Source organism: Parasteatoda tepidariorum, chromosome X1 (genome assembly GCF_043381705.1).
Source record: "Parasteatoda tepidariorum isolate YZ-2023 chromosome X1, CAS_Ptep_4.0, whole genome shotgun sequence".
NCBI classification, from domain to species: domain Eukaryota; kingdom Metazoa; phylum Arthropoda; class Arachnida; order Araneae; family Theridiidae; genus Parasteatoda; species Parasteatoda tepidariorum.
This window is the reverse complement of record NC_092214.1, coordinates 16,109,931-16,129,868: the sequence shown is the minus strand read 5'-3', so window position 1 is coordinate 16,129,868 and position 19,938 is coordinate 16,109,931. Positions and strand designations below refer to the sequence as shown.

The following is a 19,938-nucleotide window of genomic DNA, read 5'->3' as shown; positions in this document are numbered from 1 at the left end:
AATAAAATTGCAAGTTTTAAAATATTTAAAAAAAGAAAAGCTTTACACTGATTACATGATTGTTCAGTAGTAATATTTTTAAAAAAACAGCAAGAAATAAACTGCAGAAAAAAATTTTTAAAAGGGATTTTTTTTTTCAGAAACTTTTTGGTTTGTTCTGGATTTTTTGCAAAATTCAGAACATATTTTTGTTAAACTAAGAGGAACTATTGTAGCAATATTATTAGTCCATTGGAAAAAACAGATAAATGAAAGCTATGTATAAATGCTTATACTAACTTCACTAGTTAAAAAATCATAAGTTAGGTCACATAAAATACAAGTAAAAGCAAAAAATGAGACTTACAAATATTCCAGCTTTAGAGCATCTAAGAAAATATTGGATTCCAGCTAAATCTGCAGCATATGTATACTCATTTAATGAGTCTCTTACTAGTTGTACAAAAAGTCGAGTCATATTGAAATGCAGAGGGTCAACATATGCCATAGCACTATAAAAAGTATATATGTTTAAAAGGTTAAAATACTCCCAGCTAACAATATAAAACTTTAAAATATAAGATTTTCAATTTTATCAACATAGTAAAAGCTTGACTATTGAAATAAGGGATAACAAATAAACATTGAATACATGAGTGCTGTCATGCGACAACTTGAACATCATTATTCCTTATTGTGTTTTAGCAACACTTAGAAAGTTAACTCCCAGTCTGTGAATTGAAGTTGTTTGTCTATCGTCGTCAATAAAGATGCTTGTGTTTTAGCATACTTAGTGTCTAATTATTGCTACAAGGATTATTATAGTTAACAAATAAAATTACATGGTTTCAGGCAACTCTAGTGCTTCAAGTTTTGCACGTTTATCGAAGGAACTTAATATAACCGAAGATAGAATGTGGGTAAAGTGGAAGCTAAGAAACAATGTTTTGATTTCTATGCTACAGCTATTCAATTATCTGGCAAGGAGACAGAAATTCAGGAGTGATATTTATATCTGCAATAGGTCCAGCTGCTACAATTTGGCAGAAAAACAGAAAAGGATTTATCCATGATTAAAATTGAAGTGAGAAGAATAAATTATTGAAAACATTTACTGAGAAAAATTTCATATTAAATGGCCAAAAAGATTAAAAAGATAAATCAGCATAACAAAGCTTTAAAATTTGGAAGTAAACAATGCAAACAGTAATGGTAGTACATAGGTCAGTGCAGTGGCCCAGATGAAATATTCCGCGACAAACATAACATATTTAACAACAACAAAACAATAAACATAACATAACAAAACAAATTATGTAATTTATCCAATTAATTTCCTGCATCATCTCTGTTATCTGACATCAGGCAAGGAACAATTAACAAGGATCATCTCCCATGTAATGGTAAGATAATAAATATATATATACATACATATATATATAAAAATGGAATTCTGCGGAATTAATAAGGGAGATGAGCTAAAGAATTCGAAGAAAGCAGTGTAATATGTTGAAATACATGCTGCCCCCTCTTCACAAGCTAGATCACCTAATTCCAAGTGCTATCAGGAGGAATAACTATTTTATTCACTAGTTACAATGAAAATGATCAAATGTAACCAACCACAGCCTACAAAATGCGTATTCTTCAGTGACTTTCAACCTTCAGTAAAGAAAATTAATGGCTAAAAAGAAAATTAATGATTACGGCAGTCATAGGAAGGGCGAAACTTGCACATATTCCGTGATGTCAAAAATATTTATGACATTGTCAGCACAACATAAATTTAGTGTGCGCAAAACTATGACAGAGAAAATTCCTTCTCCTCTTCCGACTGAGAAACGTTTCAAATTCAAAAGGGGGAAATAAAATGTTTGTTTCTCCCTCAACCTCTGTTACTACTAGCACTATGGCCTGTGTTAGGAAGGGCCGGGAATGTCAGCAGAACATAACAAAAATTATAAAATAATTAATTATTCATTTGTTCACCAGTTGCAGACAGGCGATTTTAATTTTTTGTTTGTTTTCCGTTTCATTTCAAAAATTTGATTTATTACAAAACGGTTCTATAAACTGGGTTCGTTCTAGCTACATAGATAGGAAAAGATACTGAAAAGAACAAGTTTTCTCACAATTAAAAGATCAGAGTTCTAAAGAAATATATTCAAAATAAAGTTCTTTTTGCTTATCACTAAAAAATTTAAATCTTTTCAAACTAAAACACTTAAATATAAAAAAATCGTAAAACACGGCTTTGTAAAAAAACTCATTGAAGAAAAAAAGAAACTATGATTGCACTTAATTTAAAAAAGAAACATATTTCAGATAAGACAAAATCTTTCTTCCCCAAATCTTAAACTTCAATTATTTATTATGAAACATATATATCAGTGATAAATAAGTTTAGAGATAATAAAAAATAATGAAATATTTAAACAGTTTTTCTTTTCTTTTATTTTTTAAGATATAAGAAATGCTGATGTAAATGCAAAGGAAAAAAATATTACAAAAATTGATTCAAAGGATAGACAATGCAAAATATAAAAGAAAACATACTTTAAAGAGAAAATAAAATAAATTATAAATTTCAAAGACGAATAAATGAATTTAATTTCTGAGACTGAAGCTAATGTCCCGATTAAAAGTTATTAATAGTTGGAAGTCTTGCTCCAATTTATATTTGGTATTTTCACTAAACTCAGTTGGGTGATTTGTTTTGCAGAACTTCAGTTTTTTTTTTTTTTTGATCTTTGAATTTTTTTCCTTCCTTGAAATTATATCTTTTTTTTCAGCTGCACTCAGACAGTTCTTACATCAGTTAATCGGCTGTCGGTAGCAATTTACATACTCCTGCCTCTTAATTTTCTTAGGAATGTTTATTTAATGCAAAAGCGTTGTTTTTTTAAATTTTAATTTCTTATATATTATAAACATTGGTTAGCAAAAGTGGCAGAAATTTTTAATCAGCATTGAAAAATAAATAAAAAGGAATTTCAACTAAAAGTATCTGCAGAAATTGAATCGATGCATAGAATAAAAAGATTCTTTTTCTAGTTTTATGACTATTTAAAAATAAAATATTTACAAAAAACATATAGATGAGAAGAGGGTAAAATATATAGCACACTAGTTTATTCTTAAGTTACAAATCTGAATTTGCAACCCATTTGTAGATAACGTCATGCAGTTTCTCGACAATCAAAAATTTAATAATAAATTTTAAAAAACATTACAAAATATGTTTGTTAGTTCAGAAATTTTCTGCAAAAATCTATTTTTGAATAAATTTACTGTGATCACAAAATTATCACGCGTAGCTAGAGGTAAATTAATTCTTCGCATAGGACGCACATCACGACAGTCGAACTTTTAAACACAGATAAGCGGCAGCCTATCTACAGGAAATTACTGTAGATATATAAACATTACAATGAGTGATAAAAAATAAAATACTTACAAAAAAACACAATAACAGTAGCAAAAAGTGATTAAAAAAAAACAATATGGCTACAGAAGTACAAATAAAAAGCCTATTTATACACCTTCATGATTTGAGTCAAGTTGATGCCAAAACATTTTGAACAAAAGTAAACTAAAAAAGAATTTGAAACTTAAAAGAAACACAAATTCTAATTGATGATGTTAAATGATGCAGCATTTGATGATTCCACTCCCTAATACAAACTGCGTAAAGAAACATAAGAGTTAGGTTAGTAATATCAGTAGATCGGGGCATTTTATGTTGTTGCTTGACGGAGCTTTACAACTATTTATATTATACTATTAAAATAAATCATTCAGTCGGTTATATTTGAAAAAAAAAACTTACATTAGAGTTAACAAAATAAAAGAAATAAAATCAGTAACATGGCATACCTTTTTTCCAATATTTTTAAATTTTTAATTAGTTATCTTTAGTACAATAACAATCCTTAAGTAAAATAACAATAGTAGTAACAATCCTTCATACTGGGTTGAAGTGATAATAGCACCTTTGATTATATAATGCAAATTATTTTTCCATACTGAAAGAATTTAACACTTACAATCTGCACTCTTATCAGAATATATAATTGAAGATATTAGAAACAATACTTGCCTTTCAAGCATGAAATTCAGACATGCTTTTGGTAGAAGAAAATAATCATCTTGTTTATACCATAACCGACTCATTTTGGTATTCTAAAAGAAAAAAAAATTAAAATGGTTATAAATAAGCAAAAAATTTAAAAAGAGAACCACTTTTACAATTTAAATTCATAGCTTGTGCTTTTCAGAGTAATTGTGTTATACTGTGCACAACCTTTTTGAGTACAGCAGGTTGACCAATGACGGGCCACGTGCCAATATTTATAAATGTTGACTGCAATTATGGCAATTTTTATATAAACATCATTGTTTTCGATATTAAATTCTTTTTATCATTTAACTTAGTAACATATTTGCCAAAAAGTAATGCTTTTTAATATTAAAATTCATTCAAACCTGAAGAATATTAAATTGATACTTTTTTCTAAAGATATTTCCTTCAAATCAAAAATAGATTTAGAAAAAAAAGAAGTAGGAAGGAAAAAAAATTGGGAGAAAGTAATTTTTTTTATCATATCACATAATACAAAGGCTTATTTACAAATAAAGAAAAACTGTAAGGTTTGTAGAATAAAAGTAAAATGAATATTTTATTGAGCAATACAAATGCAAATAACATATTTTACTTAAAGAACTTACATGGTTGTCTGAAATTATTTAAAAATAAAACAAACACATTATAGCTCAAAATAAGTTGGGGATATATTTATGACATTAGGAGATTCATATTTAGTGAATTATTAGAGATTTTCAGAAAACTAAATCTTAAATAGTTTTTAAAGCTATAAAAGTTAAAAATAAAGTTTCTTTTTTTAAAAAAAAAAAAAATTTCGCCAACTATCAAATTTTGCATGTTCTAAAGAACTGTATTAAAAATATCAAGATATTAAAAAGTAAAAAAAGACGCGAAAAAGCATAACAATAACAAAANAAAAAAAAAAAAAAAAAAAAAAAAAAAAAAAAAAAAAAAAAAAAAAAAAAAAAAAACAATCTAAAAATAGTTTGATTGGACAAAATCGGTACAAATAAAGCACTTCAAAATTTACTATAAAAATGCGCAATTTGAAACTCAAAAGTCGTACAAATATCCTTTTAAAAAAATATCTGGATTTTCAAAACCGCATAGAAAAGGGTCGCAATGACTACGAAAAGGATTTTTAAAAAAAAAACTTAAATTCGAGATTAAGATGGCACAAATAAATCACCAATTTTAATACTTGATTCAAGTATTGTAATAATACATGTTAAAAAATTCCGGATTTACAAAACCATAAGGAAATACAGAGCAATAACTGCCAAAAAAATAAATAAAAATAGTTTGGATTTACAGCGAAATTGGCACAAATGAAGCACATTAAAAGTTAGAATGAAAATATGCGATTCCAAACTCGTGAGTCATAATAATATGGTATTAAAAATATTCAGATTTTAAAATTTACATGAAAATCCAACATGGTCTTTAAAAACATGATCGAAAAGTCACTCGGATTTGAAATGGACACAAATAAAGCACATATGAAATTATACCTTCATTTCAAAATATGTGTAACAGAATAACATATTAAAAATATTAAGAGTTTTAAAACTGTGGAAATCCATAACAATAATCGAAGAAAATGCATTTGAAAAACAACAGATGTACAGTATATTAGCAATTTGAGCGTGTTTATAATTGATGACTTGAAAGCGCAATACAAAATTTTACTTTTTTTTTCCTTTTAAAAAGGAAAGAATCAGAATTATTTTACTATATTCAGTTGCCACTGCTGAACGCACTTCAACAGCTGGTGTGCCCGCAGGTTGTGCACCTTATATTATTCATTATAAAGTCTGATTTTATATATATATAAATATGTAACAGGCCCAACCCGATAAAATTATTATTTTTCTACTTTTTCAGCAGGCAGAGAAAGATTAAGACCACAAAATATTAAACAAAAGTAACAGAAACATTAAGAAACTACATCTGAATGGCAGAAACTTAAATAGATTCATGAGGAAAAAAAATAAGAAAAGCTATTTTTTATAAAGGAATGTTGAGATAGCTTTATTTGAAATGCAAAACAATTGAAAAACAAAGACCAAAAAAAAAGGCTTTTCATCAATTTCACCGTAAATCCAAGCTACTTTTTTTTCCAATTTTTCGACAGTTATTGCTTTGCAATTCCACATGCAAGGCCCATGCTAAGCATTACCACCTCGCCAAATGCAATAATATCATAAATTCAGCTTAAAAAAATTGAGTTTTGGAAAAGTATTTGGGAATGATTTTTTCTACAGAAAAGAAAAATTTACATTCCCCTCAATCTTGGAGAAAAAGGTCAAAGGAAATTTTTCTGAACAAATCCTGTATTTTTTGTTTGATTACGTCTGGAACTAACTGATTGTTAGATATGTCGCATAATCAATAAGAATTATATTAAGTCCACATAATGTAAGTAACAGGAGAGATTATGTAAGCATGAGACAAACTACCGTAAAATGTAGATTACCATGTTAGTTGCCAGATAGCACGATAGCACGCAAATTTTTTCTTACAGTTTGTGCTAATAAAACAGATTAAGTGATAGCAAGATACATATTATTTGATACAAATATTTTTGCAGAAAATATCTTTTCTCATGACAATAACATATACAATAACAGGACAATAACATAATGTTTCTGAAGGTTTATCCTTATACTACTACTCTATCTAAGAAGTTATCAAATTCTTGATCTGAATTTGATCTTGATATGAATTTGCATTTGATAAAATAATTCAATGTATAGTATATTTGTATTTTGATATGAAATTTTCTATATGAAAAAATCAATCATAAGAAATTTTTAAGATTTGCCTTCAGCTAAGAATTTTGAAATTTGGTTAATACTTTTGATAAATGGCTAATTTACTGGCTAATAATTGAGCCCTGCACATTGGGTTTTGAAAAATCCCAATATTTTTAATATATATTAGTACAACACTCAAATTGCACATAAAAATGTGCACTTAATTCATGTCAATTTCACGACAAATCTAAGGGATTTTTTTTAACCTTAATTTGGCAGTTATTCCTACGCTTTTTGATGTGGTTTTAAATTTTAATACATTGTTACGATTTGCAGGTTTTGAATCTCCCATTTTAATAACCATGCTTGATAATTGCTTTATTTATGCCTATTTCACCATCAATCCAAGTTATTTTTCGTTTTTGCTACACATTTGTATGTGGTATTGAGAGAAAAAAAATTTTAACGCAATATTATTACAGCATACTGTTTATATAAAAATTACCATAATTGACATAAACATGCATAAATGTCTGGGCATGTGGCCCTTTGTTGTTCAACCTGTTCAACAAGTGGCCCTTCACTCAAAAATGTTGTGGATTCCTACTTTACAGTTAGAGAAAATTTTTGTAGTGTTACAATAAAATAAAATTGTGATTAGCATAAAACACAAATATTGAAAAAAAATACTTTAATATAAAAATACTGTATTGAATAAACAAAAATACTTACTCTTAGCAAATAAGGAAATTTAGGCATCTGGAAAAGAAATAACTTAAAATATAAATTGTAATCTGAATAAATGAAAATTTTTCATTCTAACATAACACACATTATTTACTTCATTTTCTTGGGGAATTAACTCAAAGTTGGTAGGTATAAATTCATTAGGAAGTGGTAATTTCAATCTTGGATGAATAGTCACATTTTTCCAGCTCTGAAAAAATACAAAACAAGACCTTGTTAATAGTTACTATACAGAAACAATAATAAAAATATAATAATATTTAGACATCCTACAAAATATTTTATCATAGAGAAATGATTTTTAAAAAATTACCATATGAGAGTAATAATGACTCAATATTGTGTTTAGTTAAGACTTTAATTGGAAGCTATAACATTATGTTATGAGACAACAAGTTTATACATGTAACACATTTTTCATTAACTCATTGCATAGTTTGATTCTATATGGCACTTTGTTATTTCATTGTGCAATTCTTTTTCAAAATATCACAATTCAGCAACAATCAAACACATTAATTAACCCTTCAAGCATTGAGTCTTGGGTAAAACTATTCAGAAAGTTTCCTACTATACAATACTTTCAATAACATATATAAACTGGTTTTTTGTTAAAGGAAAGCCTACATCAGAAAGTTTGGAAAAAGCTGGGATTAACAACCAGAGGATTAAAAATATAACTTAAAAGGTTAACAGTAATGAAATACTTTTAAAATCGAAGATAAAGATATCATTAATATTACTACAGAGTGACTCAATAATACACATACACTACTGAAATAATGTAAATCTAACCAATATGTAGTTCTGCATAATCTATAATGATATTTTACTAAAAAGGATTCACTAAGTCTTTATATGAGCTTACAAATTATTTATTTCGACTATAGCTATAGTAATCAAATTTTAAAAGAAATGTAGTTTCAAAACTATGCATATTCCAGCACTTATTTTGATATTCAAATCAAATACAAGCCAAATTTATAGTCGAAATTTCAATTTTACATCATGTCTCCTGAAGTCTGACCTTGAGAAAAGTATAATAACAGCAAATTGGAGCATGGATAAAGAAAATAAGTTGCATTTCTAAAGTAATAAACTGTTCAGTTGGTTCACAAATCAAATTTGTTTTACTTTACCAAACAGGACAATTATGGATCAAATAAACATACAGGAGAAACTCGTAACCTTCCTATTTGGAAAAAAATTTCCTCAAATAGTGTCAAATAAGTCGGCATCTGCAAATGCTCAACCTAGATGCCTTGTACAATCTAATTTTCAGAAAATAGAGCAGAATTCTAACACTCTATTTTCTAAAATGGAGAGTGCTCTGAAACCCTATCATACAACAGCAAGATTAAACTTTTGTACAAAAAAACAAAAACAAAAAAGAAACATTGAATACTGAGTGTTTACTAATAATATAATTCTGTAAATATTTAATATAATTTATTGGTGATGAAAAAGTTTAATTAAGATGGCCCGGGTGAGTATTCATATTACTAGAAGGATTTGGGAAATAAAAAATATTTTTGAAAGGGAATTTCCAGACGAAGCATCATGGTATGGGAAACCTAAAGTAAATGAGACAAACTTAATTTAGATTTTATTTCACTTAAAATGGATTACAAGGACTATCAACACATTCTGTTTTAAAAGACACATAGGTAATCTAAACTTGTTTTTCAACAAAACAACACATCCATACACTCTAGTGCATTCTAGACGTTGGCGCAAACAAAATAAAATTGAAGTTATGAATTAGCCAGCTTTCTTCTTTGATCCAAATACAATAGAGAACCATTTGAGGGTTTTAGCAAAACAATTTATGTGAACAGTAGTCAATACAATAAGAATAAATTGCAACTAGCAATACAGAATGCTTGAAATGAAATAGAAAAATAAATAAAAGAACTTTACTTCATTTCAATATATTAATCAAAATGGTGTATATGCATTTGTTGAAATTTGTGGAATTAAAATCATTTTTCATGAAAAATACGTATAATTTTGTGTCAGCTAATTATGAAATCATTTCTTATTTCAAGACTTATCCAGTTTATACTTAATAGTTTTATTTAAAAATTATCCCATTAAATACTTCTTAAATGCAATAAATGGTTTTAATAAAGATCACATAAAAAATTAAAAATAATAGAATTTGGCAGAATATGTATAATTTTGTGTCACTCTGTATTTAGTTACAATAGATAATGGTCTAAATTATAAAACTAAACGTATGTAAAATTTAACAGTTAAAGATAAAAAATAAGAACCTTAACAACAGAATACATATTTTGCATTTAAAAAAATTATATTAAGAAGAAAACAAAGCTCTGCACTGATTTAATAAATATAATACAAGAAATTTTACATAAAAGCTGATTCTCTTCTAACCTGAATTACTTTTTCTTTAATGGGATCCAAATGATATTTGGTTCCATACCACTTTTCAGTTTTGATACAAATGTCACTAAATTTTTTTCCCACCACAGCAATCCTTAAAAAGAAGAAAACAATTTAAATAAGATAACATTTAACAGTAGATAATTAAATTTAGATGAAATCAATACAATGATAATATGGTATATATGAATTGATAATGAAATTATCATATGTTTAAAATTAATGTTTCAGCAGTTTTGTAGTTTTAAAAAAATTACTACAACAATCACAAAAAATGAAGACAACAAAACAAAACCGGTGATATTTTAATGGTGGAATTATGCATGAAGGTTAAACAAAAAATGAAGAAAATAAAGAATAAATATTTGTATAAGACAAAAAAGCTGAAATCTGATAGTGTATTATTGACACTTAGAAAAGGACTGGAAAAAAAAAACTAAGTGCCTATGCAAAGAAAAAGAATGAAACAGACTTCTCTTAGCAGAAGTATTCCGTTAACAGAATATTTAGAAACAAAAAAATTTAATAGCTGAAGTTCTATGATGTAAATAAATAAAAAAAAGGTGCATTAATAAATAATTAAAAAAATCTAAATGAAATAAAAAATTAAATTTAAAAAAAATACAAACAATGCAAATAACATAAAATTTGCATCAAAAAATTTTTACGCCCTAAACGCACATTAAGCATTAGAACTTAGCTGTCATTTGAAGCGTCATTACATGTCAAAAATGGAGAGATAATTTTCAGACATTAAAATTTATTTTTCAAAATGGTTATCCGGTGCTGATTATGTTTGCCTCGAAATGATTAAATGGAAATTATTGAAGCTTTGTTAACAGATCTATAGTTTACAGAGCTATAGTTTATAGAAAGCACCTCACTAGCACAAACCTTCATACTTAGTTTTCTAAAAGAACTTTACTAATTTTAATAGCAGCAATTTTTGGTGAAGGAATAAAAGACTACAAAAACTTTTACATAGCATGTAATCATTTGAATGAAGGATTCTTTAAACCACTCAAATTAAGAATATTATATCTGTTTCACCTTCTTCAGGTGTTAAATTCTTTTTCTTTTTTTTTTAGCTCACAAGAGAATATATCAGCATCTGATACTAGGAAACAGCATAAGCCAAAAAATTATGTCTAGGGAAAAGGGGATAGACAAGGAAGCTGGTTGACAATAATTTTAGATTTTCAACAGAAATGAAAGCAAAGAATCAAACTTAGTAATGAGATTCTAGTAATATGCTCATATATATAACACTTAGAATTCAGTATAACATTTTTTAATAATGTAAGTCATTTGTAATACTTTAAACAAAGGAATATGACAGGCATTAAACTAAAAAAAATCTTTCATGTTGTTCAAGTGTTTTAAATGTTTCTTCTACCCATTAAGTAAGAAACCGAAGTCCTCTTTTACCATAAGACACTACTTTTAGAATCCTAAGAAGAAACAGGATATCTACCTCTACTAGATAAGATAAACAGCCAAATGACTTTAATCTGTAAAATTTTTGATCATTTTATTCAGAGTTTATTAAAAGCCACTTGACCCCCTGTGAATGTTTATCAAAGCTTGAAAGTATGGGTGTAAATTAATATTCTGCTAAACCTAATTTTCTCTTCAGATAAATGTTCGATAATTTATTTCATTTAACAGCATTATGAATTTTATAGCGTTCTGATAAAAAGTTATGGATGTAGGCAGTTTGATGCATAAAACTTAATTACATATACACAGAATTTTAACAAAAAAATGAAAATATAGCAGAACAATTAAAAAGATATAACAGCATAGTTAAAATATATTAACAGTGCTATGACTATAATATTCTGATAATCAAAGTACTCAAAATGCGTTAATCAACTGACATAACTTGATAAAATTTTGGGCTTGTTTATGTTAGAGTCTTATGTTTATTTGTGCAATGATTAACCAGGTGGCAGAGCTGTGACAATGTACATTAGAAAGAGAACTAGCATACATTTTTATTCCTAGATAAATTTTATTAATTTTCGTTAGGTGTTAGTTGATGAAATTGAGTTAATGCGAAATAGGTTGAGAGGAAAGGCCAGGTGTTCACATTGGCAGTGTTCTTCCTCTTCTACTTTTTCCTGTAGCAAGTAGAAATTATGCTGTCTTTTATTTCAATTCTGCAGGCAGATCTTTCTAATGAAATAGGAAAAGAATGGAAATTGTTCGATTACCATGCTGTCCTTTCTTGAAATAAAGTGTGTTCTGAAGCTGAAGTATATTAATCAACAGTCTATTATCTTAAATAATGACTATTATTTTGAATTCCAAAGGCCAAAAGCTAGAATCCAAGTGCCTCTTGGGTATAGGGAATTAGCACAGATGAAAATTTGAGACTTCCGAAATGCAATGGCAACATGGTATAGTTGGATTTATGAGTAAACTGTTATGTGCCTTTTGGAACTCAACTCTTTTTGACTTGCAGTAGGAGTTCAATTCCAGACTGTATCCTAATGCTGACATCAGTGTATCACTAATTTCTGTTATTAAGGGATGTATGTACATACTATTAAACTGTAGTTTACATGTTTCTCCTGATTCTTTCATAAGTGCAAGCCAAATGATTTGACAATATCAAGAAGTAAATACCTCAGATTTATGAAGAAAAACTCACTAAATCAATCTAGAGTAAATAAGAAATCAAATATCATTAACAATGTAATCAAAATAAAGATACAAACTAAAATAACTACACAAAAATAATAAAGAATAAACAAGTAAATTCCATACAATACTTTCACAATTCAATTATCAACAAAACAGAAAAAGGAAACTGAAAAAAATAACTTAAATTTTCTTTTTAAGAAATATAGAATTTAACCTTATGTAAACCAAATCTAAGTTTTAAAAAAAAGCATTCAGTACTTAATGGTTCTATTTACTATTTTTGTTTCAGTATTCAGTGCTTGTTTATTATTTGTGAGCCACATTCTCTTGTACTCCAGCATAAGAAATTTTGCCTAACTTAATTAAATTTTCATTGATGCTGCTGTCATTTTAATCCTATTAATAAAACATTTCTTCACATAATGAGTAAATATTTATATTAACAAACATCACCACTTCTTTTTTAAAGAGTATTACTTTTTTAAAGTCATCCTGATATGCATAAATCATTGTCTACTTTAGTTGAAATTTAAAAAAATAATGAGCATTACTTTTTTAAATTATTATTTGTTATGCATATGCAAATACAGTAGATCTATATAACAGAATTTTATAAATCGCAATTCTTCTTCATAAACCACATTAATTATAGTATAATTAATATGGTATAAGTATAATGATCTATATAACACAAAATTCTATATAATACAAAGTCTTATGTTTCAAGTTTTGCATTATAAAGATCTTCTAATGTATTAATTGTTTGGCATTGCAGCTTCAAAATAGAACTGCAAAATAATAAAATATTTTTATTTAACAAATTTAACTTAGTTCTTTTTTATAGGCTGGACATTTGTAATCTGCTAAAATAAAACTGAAACTGAAAAAAAAACTGTTAAACAATATGTATTAATTAGTTATATCATCGAAAAAAAATTTCATTAAAAAAAAACAGAATCCACAGCGAAAAATTTATCTACTTTTATAAACAAATAGATCATTAATCATAAATTACATGAACTTTATTAAATTTACCTTATGGTATCGGGAATCAGCAAATCTAAGACCTTGGTAATCAGCTCTGGTTTGTACTTGGTTTGTATATAAGAACCACATAAAATGTCCTCCATCTCATAATCCTAATAAAAAGAATTTGAAGTTGTTTCGTCTAATTTATTTTAATTTAACTATACTGCAAACATTGAAAGTGTAAATGAAAGCAAGTTTTTAAAGTAAACTTTACATAAACCTATGTGATTTAATGACTAATCTGAATGAGTGACTCAAATAAAGGTTAACATTTCAAAGTATGAAAGTACAATACTTTAGTATTCTACTGAAGATGCTTGTAATTTTCTTCACTATTTTAGAATTAATTGTAATTTTAATTAATTCTTGCTTCAATTAAAACTAAAAGTAAGAGATAAATTCCACTGTAATCATTCTTCAATACTTACATCAAATATAGCAAGCTGTTAAATAGCAAATAGATATCAAACAACGAGTAAGCATTTTTTAAAGCATTTTTGTTTTTTTAATTAATGTTTAAAAAAAGTTTATCGAAAAGGAATATTATGGACATTTTTTTCTGCTGAAACTCATACTAAGTTAGTGTTTTTAGTTTTAAATTTTATGAGAAAAACACTTTAAGATAAAAGTTTTAACTTCAAGATAAAAGTTCAAATGGTTCCCAATATAAAAAATATTTAACAGAAATGCTTGCAAAAAAAAATATTATTAAAAATTCAAATCTAACAAGGTCATCACCAAAGTAAGTTGCATAAAAAATTTAAAAATCATGAGTGTAGGGATTTGGTCACAAAATAAATCTATAATCAAGTAATAAGATTTATTTATAAATATTGTGGTCAACATAGTTGTCTTGTATGATTAATATAAAAAAACCAAGAACTAAACAATTTTAATACTGCCTTTACTATTATGCACACTAAAAGAAGCAATCATACTTTGTACTAACAGTGTGTTTTTCAATATTTTTAAAGAAAATTATAAATTTAGTTCATAACTTTTCAAATTAAATATTTTTTAATAATTTTTCTTGCTGCATTAAGTCCCATAAAAAATACTGAATAATAAAATCAAAGATTACTTACAAAAGAAGCACTAGCTAAAGAACAAACATAAGATTGAGGTTTTTCTCGATCCTTAAATCTAAATGTGATATCATTTAAATTCTTGCGTTCATTAAATATCCATTCCTGAGGACCCTCTTTCTTCAGCAATGCAAGATATTGAAATAAAAGTGTGACAATCTCATCAGTGTGATCTAAAGGAAGAAATATTAAATTCAAAAGGAAAGGAAATCAACAAAAAATAAACTAGGAATGCACAGTGTAGAAATTAAAAAATGAAACACTTTAATAACCTTTGATACAATAATCGGATTACACTTACTAACATGTAACCTTAATTGTTTGAGAAGCTAGCCTTGGATATGACATTTATTTACCATGGGCAATGAAATAGCTTCTAATGATTAAAGTACCAAATCTGAACCAATTTTCCGGTAAAGCTGACCAGATGAAAGAAATTTCATAGTAAATAGTTTAACACAAACTATGTGTCAGTTTAAAACTAAAAAATGAAGGTTTAGAAATATTTTTTAACTTAATAAACTTAATTCCAAATAAATTACAGGCTGTTAAATGAAGAACAATATCCTTTTTTTTTTTTAATTCATGCTAATATTGAAAAGTGGAGTAATTCATCATTGAAGTACTCTAAAGACAGGTCATCTTGAAAAAATATGAAGAATTATTTATTACACATTTTGACTTTTACAGGAATTCCCATTAGGCACTTCAGTTGTTTGGTGTCCCGCATCAAAATATGTTATTGTATGAACTGAACCAATAAGATTTAAACTAGAAAAATGCTTTTTTTACTTAAGGTAAGATGTAAGGTTTCATTAAGTCTATACCTCATAGGCATAATCCATTATAATTTTGTAAATAGTTAATATTTATTTTTTTATATAGATAAATACTTAATTCTCTTTACCTAGAACACTGTTGACGTCTTATATGCATTTCTTTCTCAATAAAAATATTTTCACTTATTTTTCTCGCATATTTCATTTATTGCTTATAATTAAACTACCAAAGAATTCAAATTTGTTGAACTATAATTAAATAAAATCATAGAAAAATAATTAATATAAATTATTTATTACATTGAATTATCTTTGGACAAGCAAGTTTTATAATTATGTGTGTGCAAGAATTTCTTGGCCTTTAACAGTTCGGAAAATATGGCAAAATACACAAAAAATGAAATTAACATTAAGGGGTAACTAAAGGGGTAAACTTAAGTGATAACTCTAATTCGAAATTCTCACGTCATAATGATATCGTATTAAAAATATCTGGCTTTGTAAAACCATATGAAAGGGATCAAATGGTAAATAACTGCAAAAGAACAATCATCAAACAATGTGAAATTACAATGGAATCATTATGAATCAAACGCGCCAAGCAAACTCTTCAAAAAGTGATCAAGCAAATTCTAAATTCACATGTCATAACAACATAGTACTTAAAATATTATAATTTGAAAAACTATGTAAAAAGAGGGGAAAAAACTATTAAAAACTGCTGAAAATCTATCATATAACGACGTGAAATTATGATGGAATTGTCACAAATCGAATGAGTCAAAAACTGAATACTCAAATTTGAAATTGGCACATCTTAATAACATTGTATAAAAAATACCGGAATCTGAAAAGCCACGTGAAAAGGGTTCAAAATAATAAATACTTCTGAAAACTATCGTCAAAAGATGAGAAATTACGACCAAATGGTCACAAATCGAACGCTTTTAAAAAAAATTGATGGCTCAAATTCGCATGGTGTAATAACATATTAAATACATCGGAATATGAAAAATTTTAGGAAAAATCACCAAAAAAATTATGAATTACTGCTGAAATGACTGAAACTTTAGGACACTTTGTTTGTATCAATCTTAACGAAGCGCTGCTCACGGATTGAAGCATTCGGTGATTACTTGTTGATTTAAAGTTTATCCCTGTTTTACCTAAGACATCAAGGTTTTTTTGACAGGTTTTCCTTTAAATTAAAATAATAAACATCAAATTACTCATGTACGGCGTGATATGACGTACAAATAATAAAAGTCAAATCAAAGAGCTGTTGGATACAGTTGCAGTCAGTAAACAGAAACTAGTTGGGTCACTCATGAAAGTATTGATTGCGTATTTAGTCATGTGATTCTCATTAAGGCTTGTATAAGACAAAAAAGAGGTGGGCCTGAAGCATTTTATATGTCACTGAAAATATTATTAACAACCATATTTGGCCCAATAATTTATGCTCTGGGCACCATATATCTAGGAACCCAAAAGGGAACCAAAGTTTAGTCAGGAAAGGCTTCCCATGTTCATAAGCTTTCCACACCTGCCTTGAGCTAACCAATTCTCAACCAAATCACTGGCATTCACCAGGATTGCTTTTTTCAAAAAAATTCAGATTCTGGACAATACAGTCTCAATAGTTAAATCAGGAGAATATTCGACAGTTTGGTCTTTTTTTATAGTACATTTACTTTTTTGCAATTTCACTATCTTTACAGAAGTATTTCAAATTAAAAAAAAAAAATTCTTGCAAAATAAAATTTTTTGAAAGATTTTTATTTCCTATAATAAGAATCAAAAAATTTAAGTCATTTTGCATATCAAATTTTACTTCATTTTAAACTATATAATTAAAGATGACAAAAAAAGTTTAAGCAGAATAGATTACATAGTTTCTGATACAATATAATTTCAAAAGTTATTGCTAAATTTAGATTCCTCAAAAACTGTTCCACCAACCCTACTAAAATTTTGGATTTCACCATTCAAAATTACATAAATTAAAGACGTGTAAAAATTTTATATACCTTACAACTAACTTCTTTCCACTCATTATTAAAATAAATATTAAAAATAATAAGTAATCTTGAAAAACTATATTTTGCCTGAATTTATCATTACATAAGCAAATTTTAAAATTATGAGCAAAAGTTTTATATTCGACCATATTTGGATTGTCCAGAACAGAGATGGTGAGCCAATGGCACGCGTGCCATTTATGGCACTCGACACAATATTTTGGGAACGCCGCCGATCACAAAGTTCACTATGAAGCTATTAACAGTTAAATTAAAATTCACTAAAAATGAACAATCAATGCCAAAAAAGCAATTAATAACCATAAAAAAACAAGCTAACAATGAATAACTTGCAAAAAAAAAATAACAGTTCTGTTTAAACTAACATCTTATAAACCTAATATAAGTTATTTGTCATCTAATCTGCAACAACAGAAGTCACACTGATGTTACTTTAAGTTGAATTACGCGTATAACTGAGACATTGCAAAAAAAAAAAAATTCGTAGTAAATAAAGAGTTTTGAGTTGATAGTATTTAGTATTATTATTTACCCAATAATCACGTAGTGAAAACTATTTGTCGGCACGTCTATGACCTCATAAAAAAAAATTACAAAAAATGGCACGTTGGTGCATAAAGGCTCGCCACCCCTGGTCTAGAAGATGAACCTGTCAGAAAAAAACCTGAGCTAGAGAAATTAAATTTTTCATTTTGATTTTGTAACTTAAAATACTTTTACAAAAATTAATTAGCATATTTAAGGTTACACTTCATACATCTTAGTTCCTGAACATCCAATCACAAATCTAAAGTTATTCATTTGTTCTGTTTTTTGTTTTGCATACTGTCTTAATAGTAGCTGATAGTTAATTCAGTTAGTTAATAGCTGGCAATGAATGCTATAATCCTAGGTATTTAGAATTCTTTTTTTTTATCCTCAGAAATAAACTGAGTGTAACAAATTTCATTTTAATAGAAAATGATCATTTTATTAATAAAAAAATTTCATACCAATGCCTTCTTCAGTTAGTTCCAGATCCACAATAAAGAATGCAAACCCTTTAGCACCAGGTTTATAACCAGAAACTATACTATTAGCCCAACCTATTAAACATGTTATGATTAATAAATGAGCCTTAAATTATTTTGTTATATTTCTTTCAATTGCCCTCATATGTATACATAGAACGCACAGACACATATATATATATTTTTCTTACACAGCAACAAAAAAAAGTTCTCACTTTTTGCATTAGCAGGGGTGATTGTGAGTCCAAGTCAAAATTCCGGAAAATTTCTTGTGTTAAAAAAAAAAACAGTTTAAATTGAAAAATTAGAAAAAAATTTAAACAAGATTTTTTTTTTCTTCTTCTCAATATTTCTAATCTTACTTAAAATATATTTAAAATTTTACACATACCTATACCATTTACACATACCTATGATGACCTGGAAAAGTAATTAAAATTTATAAATATGTCTTTCTTTCTTGAGTTTATGATTATAATAACTATTTACTGATAAAAAATGAATATTAATCCTGAATATAAGCTTAAAAAAGTATCTGGCTCTCCCTTACAAACAAATAAAGTAAACTGTGTTTTTAAGTTTCACCTTTGAAAATTTTATTTCCTGAAACTTCTGTAATCAATGATTTTTTTAAACATCTGGACCTTCGATCTCCGGAAACTTCCAGATCACTGTTAGCAAAAAATCCGGAAATCCGGTTTTTTTTTCGGAGCACAATCAGCCTTGCATTAGCAACAAAGTAAGCTTTCATAAGCATGAAGGTGTAAAATAGATGTATACAAATTTCTAAATGTAAAATCTTTTCTCACAAAAACAACAAAAAGTTAAAATAAACTGACCAAAGTTGAGAGGAATTGAAAGGTTAAAAGCGAATAGTTCATATCAACAAACACAGCGTTCTGTATTATGTTTTAATTATACTTATGCGGGCTCAATAATAATAATTTTATTCATTGAAAAATGAGTATTAGTCATATTGTTATGCTTTCAAGCATACTAAAAAAAAGCATGCTTGAAGAGCAGAAGAAAAGGTTGATGACAGTTATGAAGATGAAACATTGAAAAAATGTGTATGAAATGTCACTTCATATATGTTATTTTAAAAATCATAATTATTGTTTTGTTTCTGAAAAGTTTTTTTATAGTAAGTCATTTATTTCATTTTAAAAAATTTTATTTTAATAACTTATTTTTGAATAAAATTTTAATTTTTTAAAGAGGAATTAATTTAATATATATGAGTAATTAATTTAAAGATATTAATAATTCATTTAAATTTTTTTAAGATTTTATGCTAGAACACATTTTAAATGAGTTTAACTTAGTAGTAAGAGAAACAAGAATGGTTTGC

The 19,938-nt window shown here is 26.9% G+C and overlaps 1 protein-coding gene across 6 annotated transcripts in view; it reads right to left on the bottom strand.

Annotated features, from left to right (window-relative positions):
- Positions 1-19,938, bottom strand: part of LOC107436385 (Insulin degrading metalloproteinase) — a 79,357-nt gene that overhangs the window by 25,767 nt on the left and 33,652 nt on the right. For 3 of the 6 annotated variants that reach the window (XM_071187736.1, XM_071187737.1, XM_043038869.2), the window contains exons 11-18: positions 18,570-18,662; positions 14,757-14,929; positions 13,678-13,781; positions 9,985-10,087; positions 7,682-7,777; positions 7,573-7,599; positions 4,079-4,161; positions 347-491 (exon numbers count right to left, since the gene is read on the bottom strand). In XM_071187736.1, coding sequence (XP_071043837.1) covers positions 347-491; positions 4,079-4,161; positions 7,573-7,599; positions 7,682-7,777; positions 9,985-10,087; positions 13,678-13,781; positions 14,757-14,929; positions 18,570-18,662 — 824 coding nt within the window. Of the gene's footprint in view, positions 1-346; positions 492-4,078; positions 4,162-7,572; positions 7,615-7,681; positions 7,778-9,984; positions 10,088-13,677; positions 13,782-14,756; positions 14,930-18,569; positions 18,663-19,938 lie in introns of all 6 variants that reach the window. The other 3 variants (XM_016048083.4, XM_016048084.3, XM_043038868.2) reach the window with 1 other exon arrangement.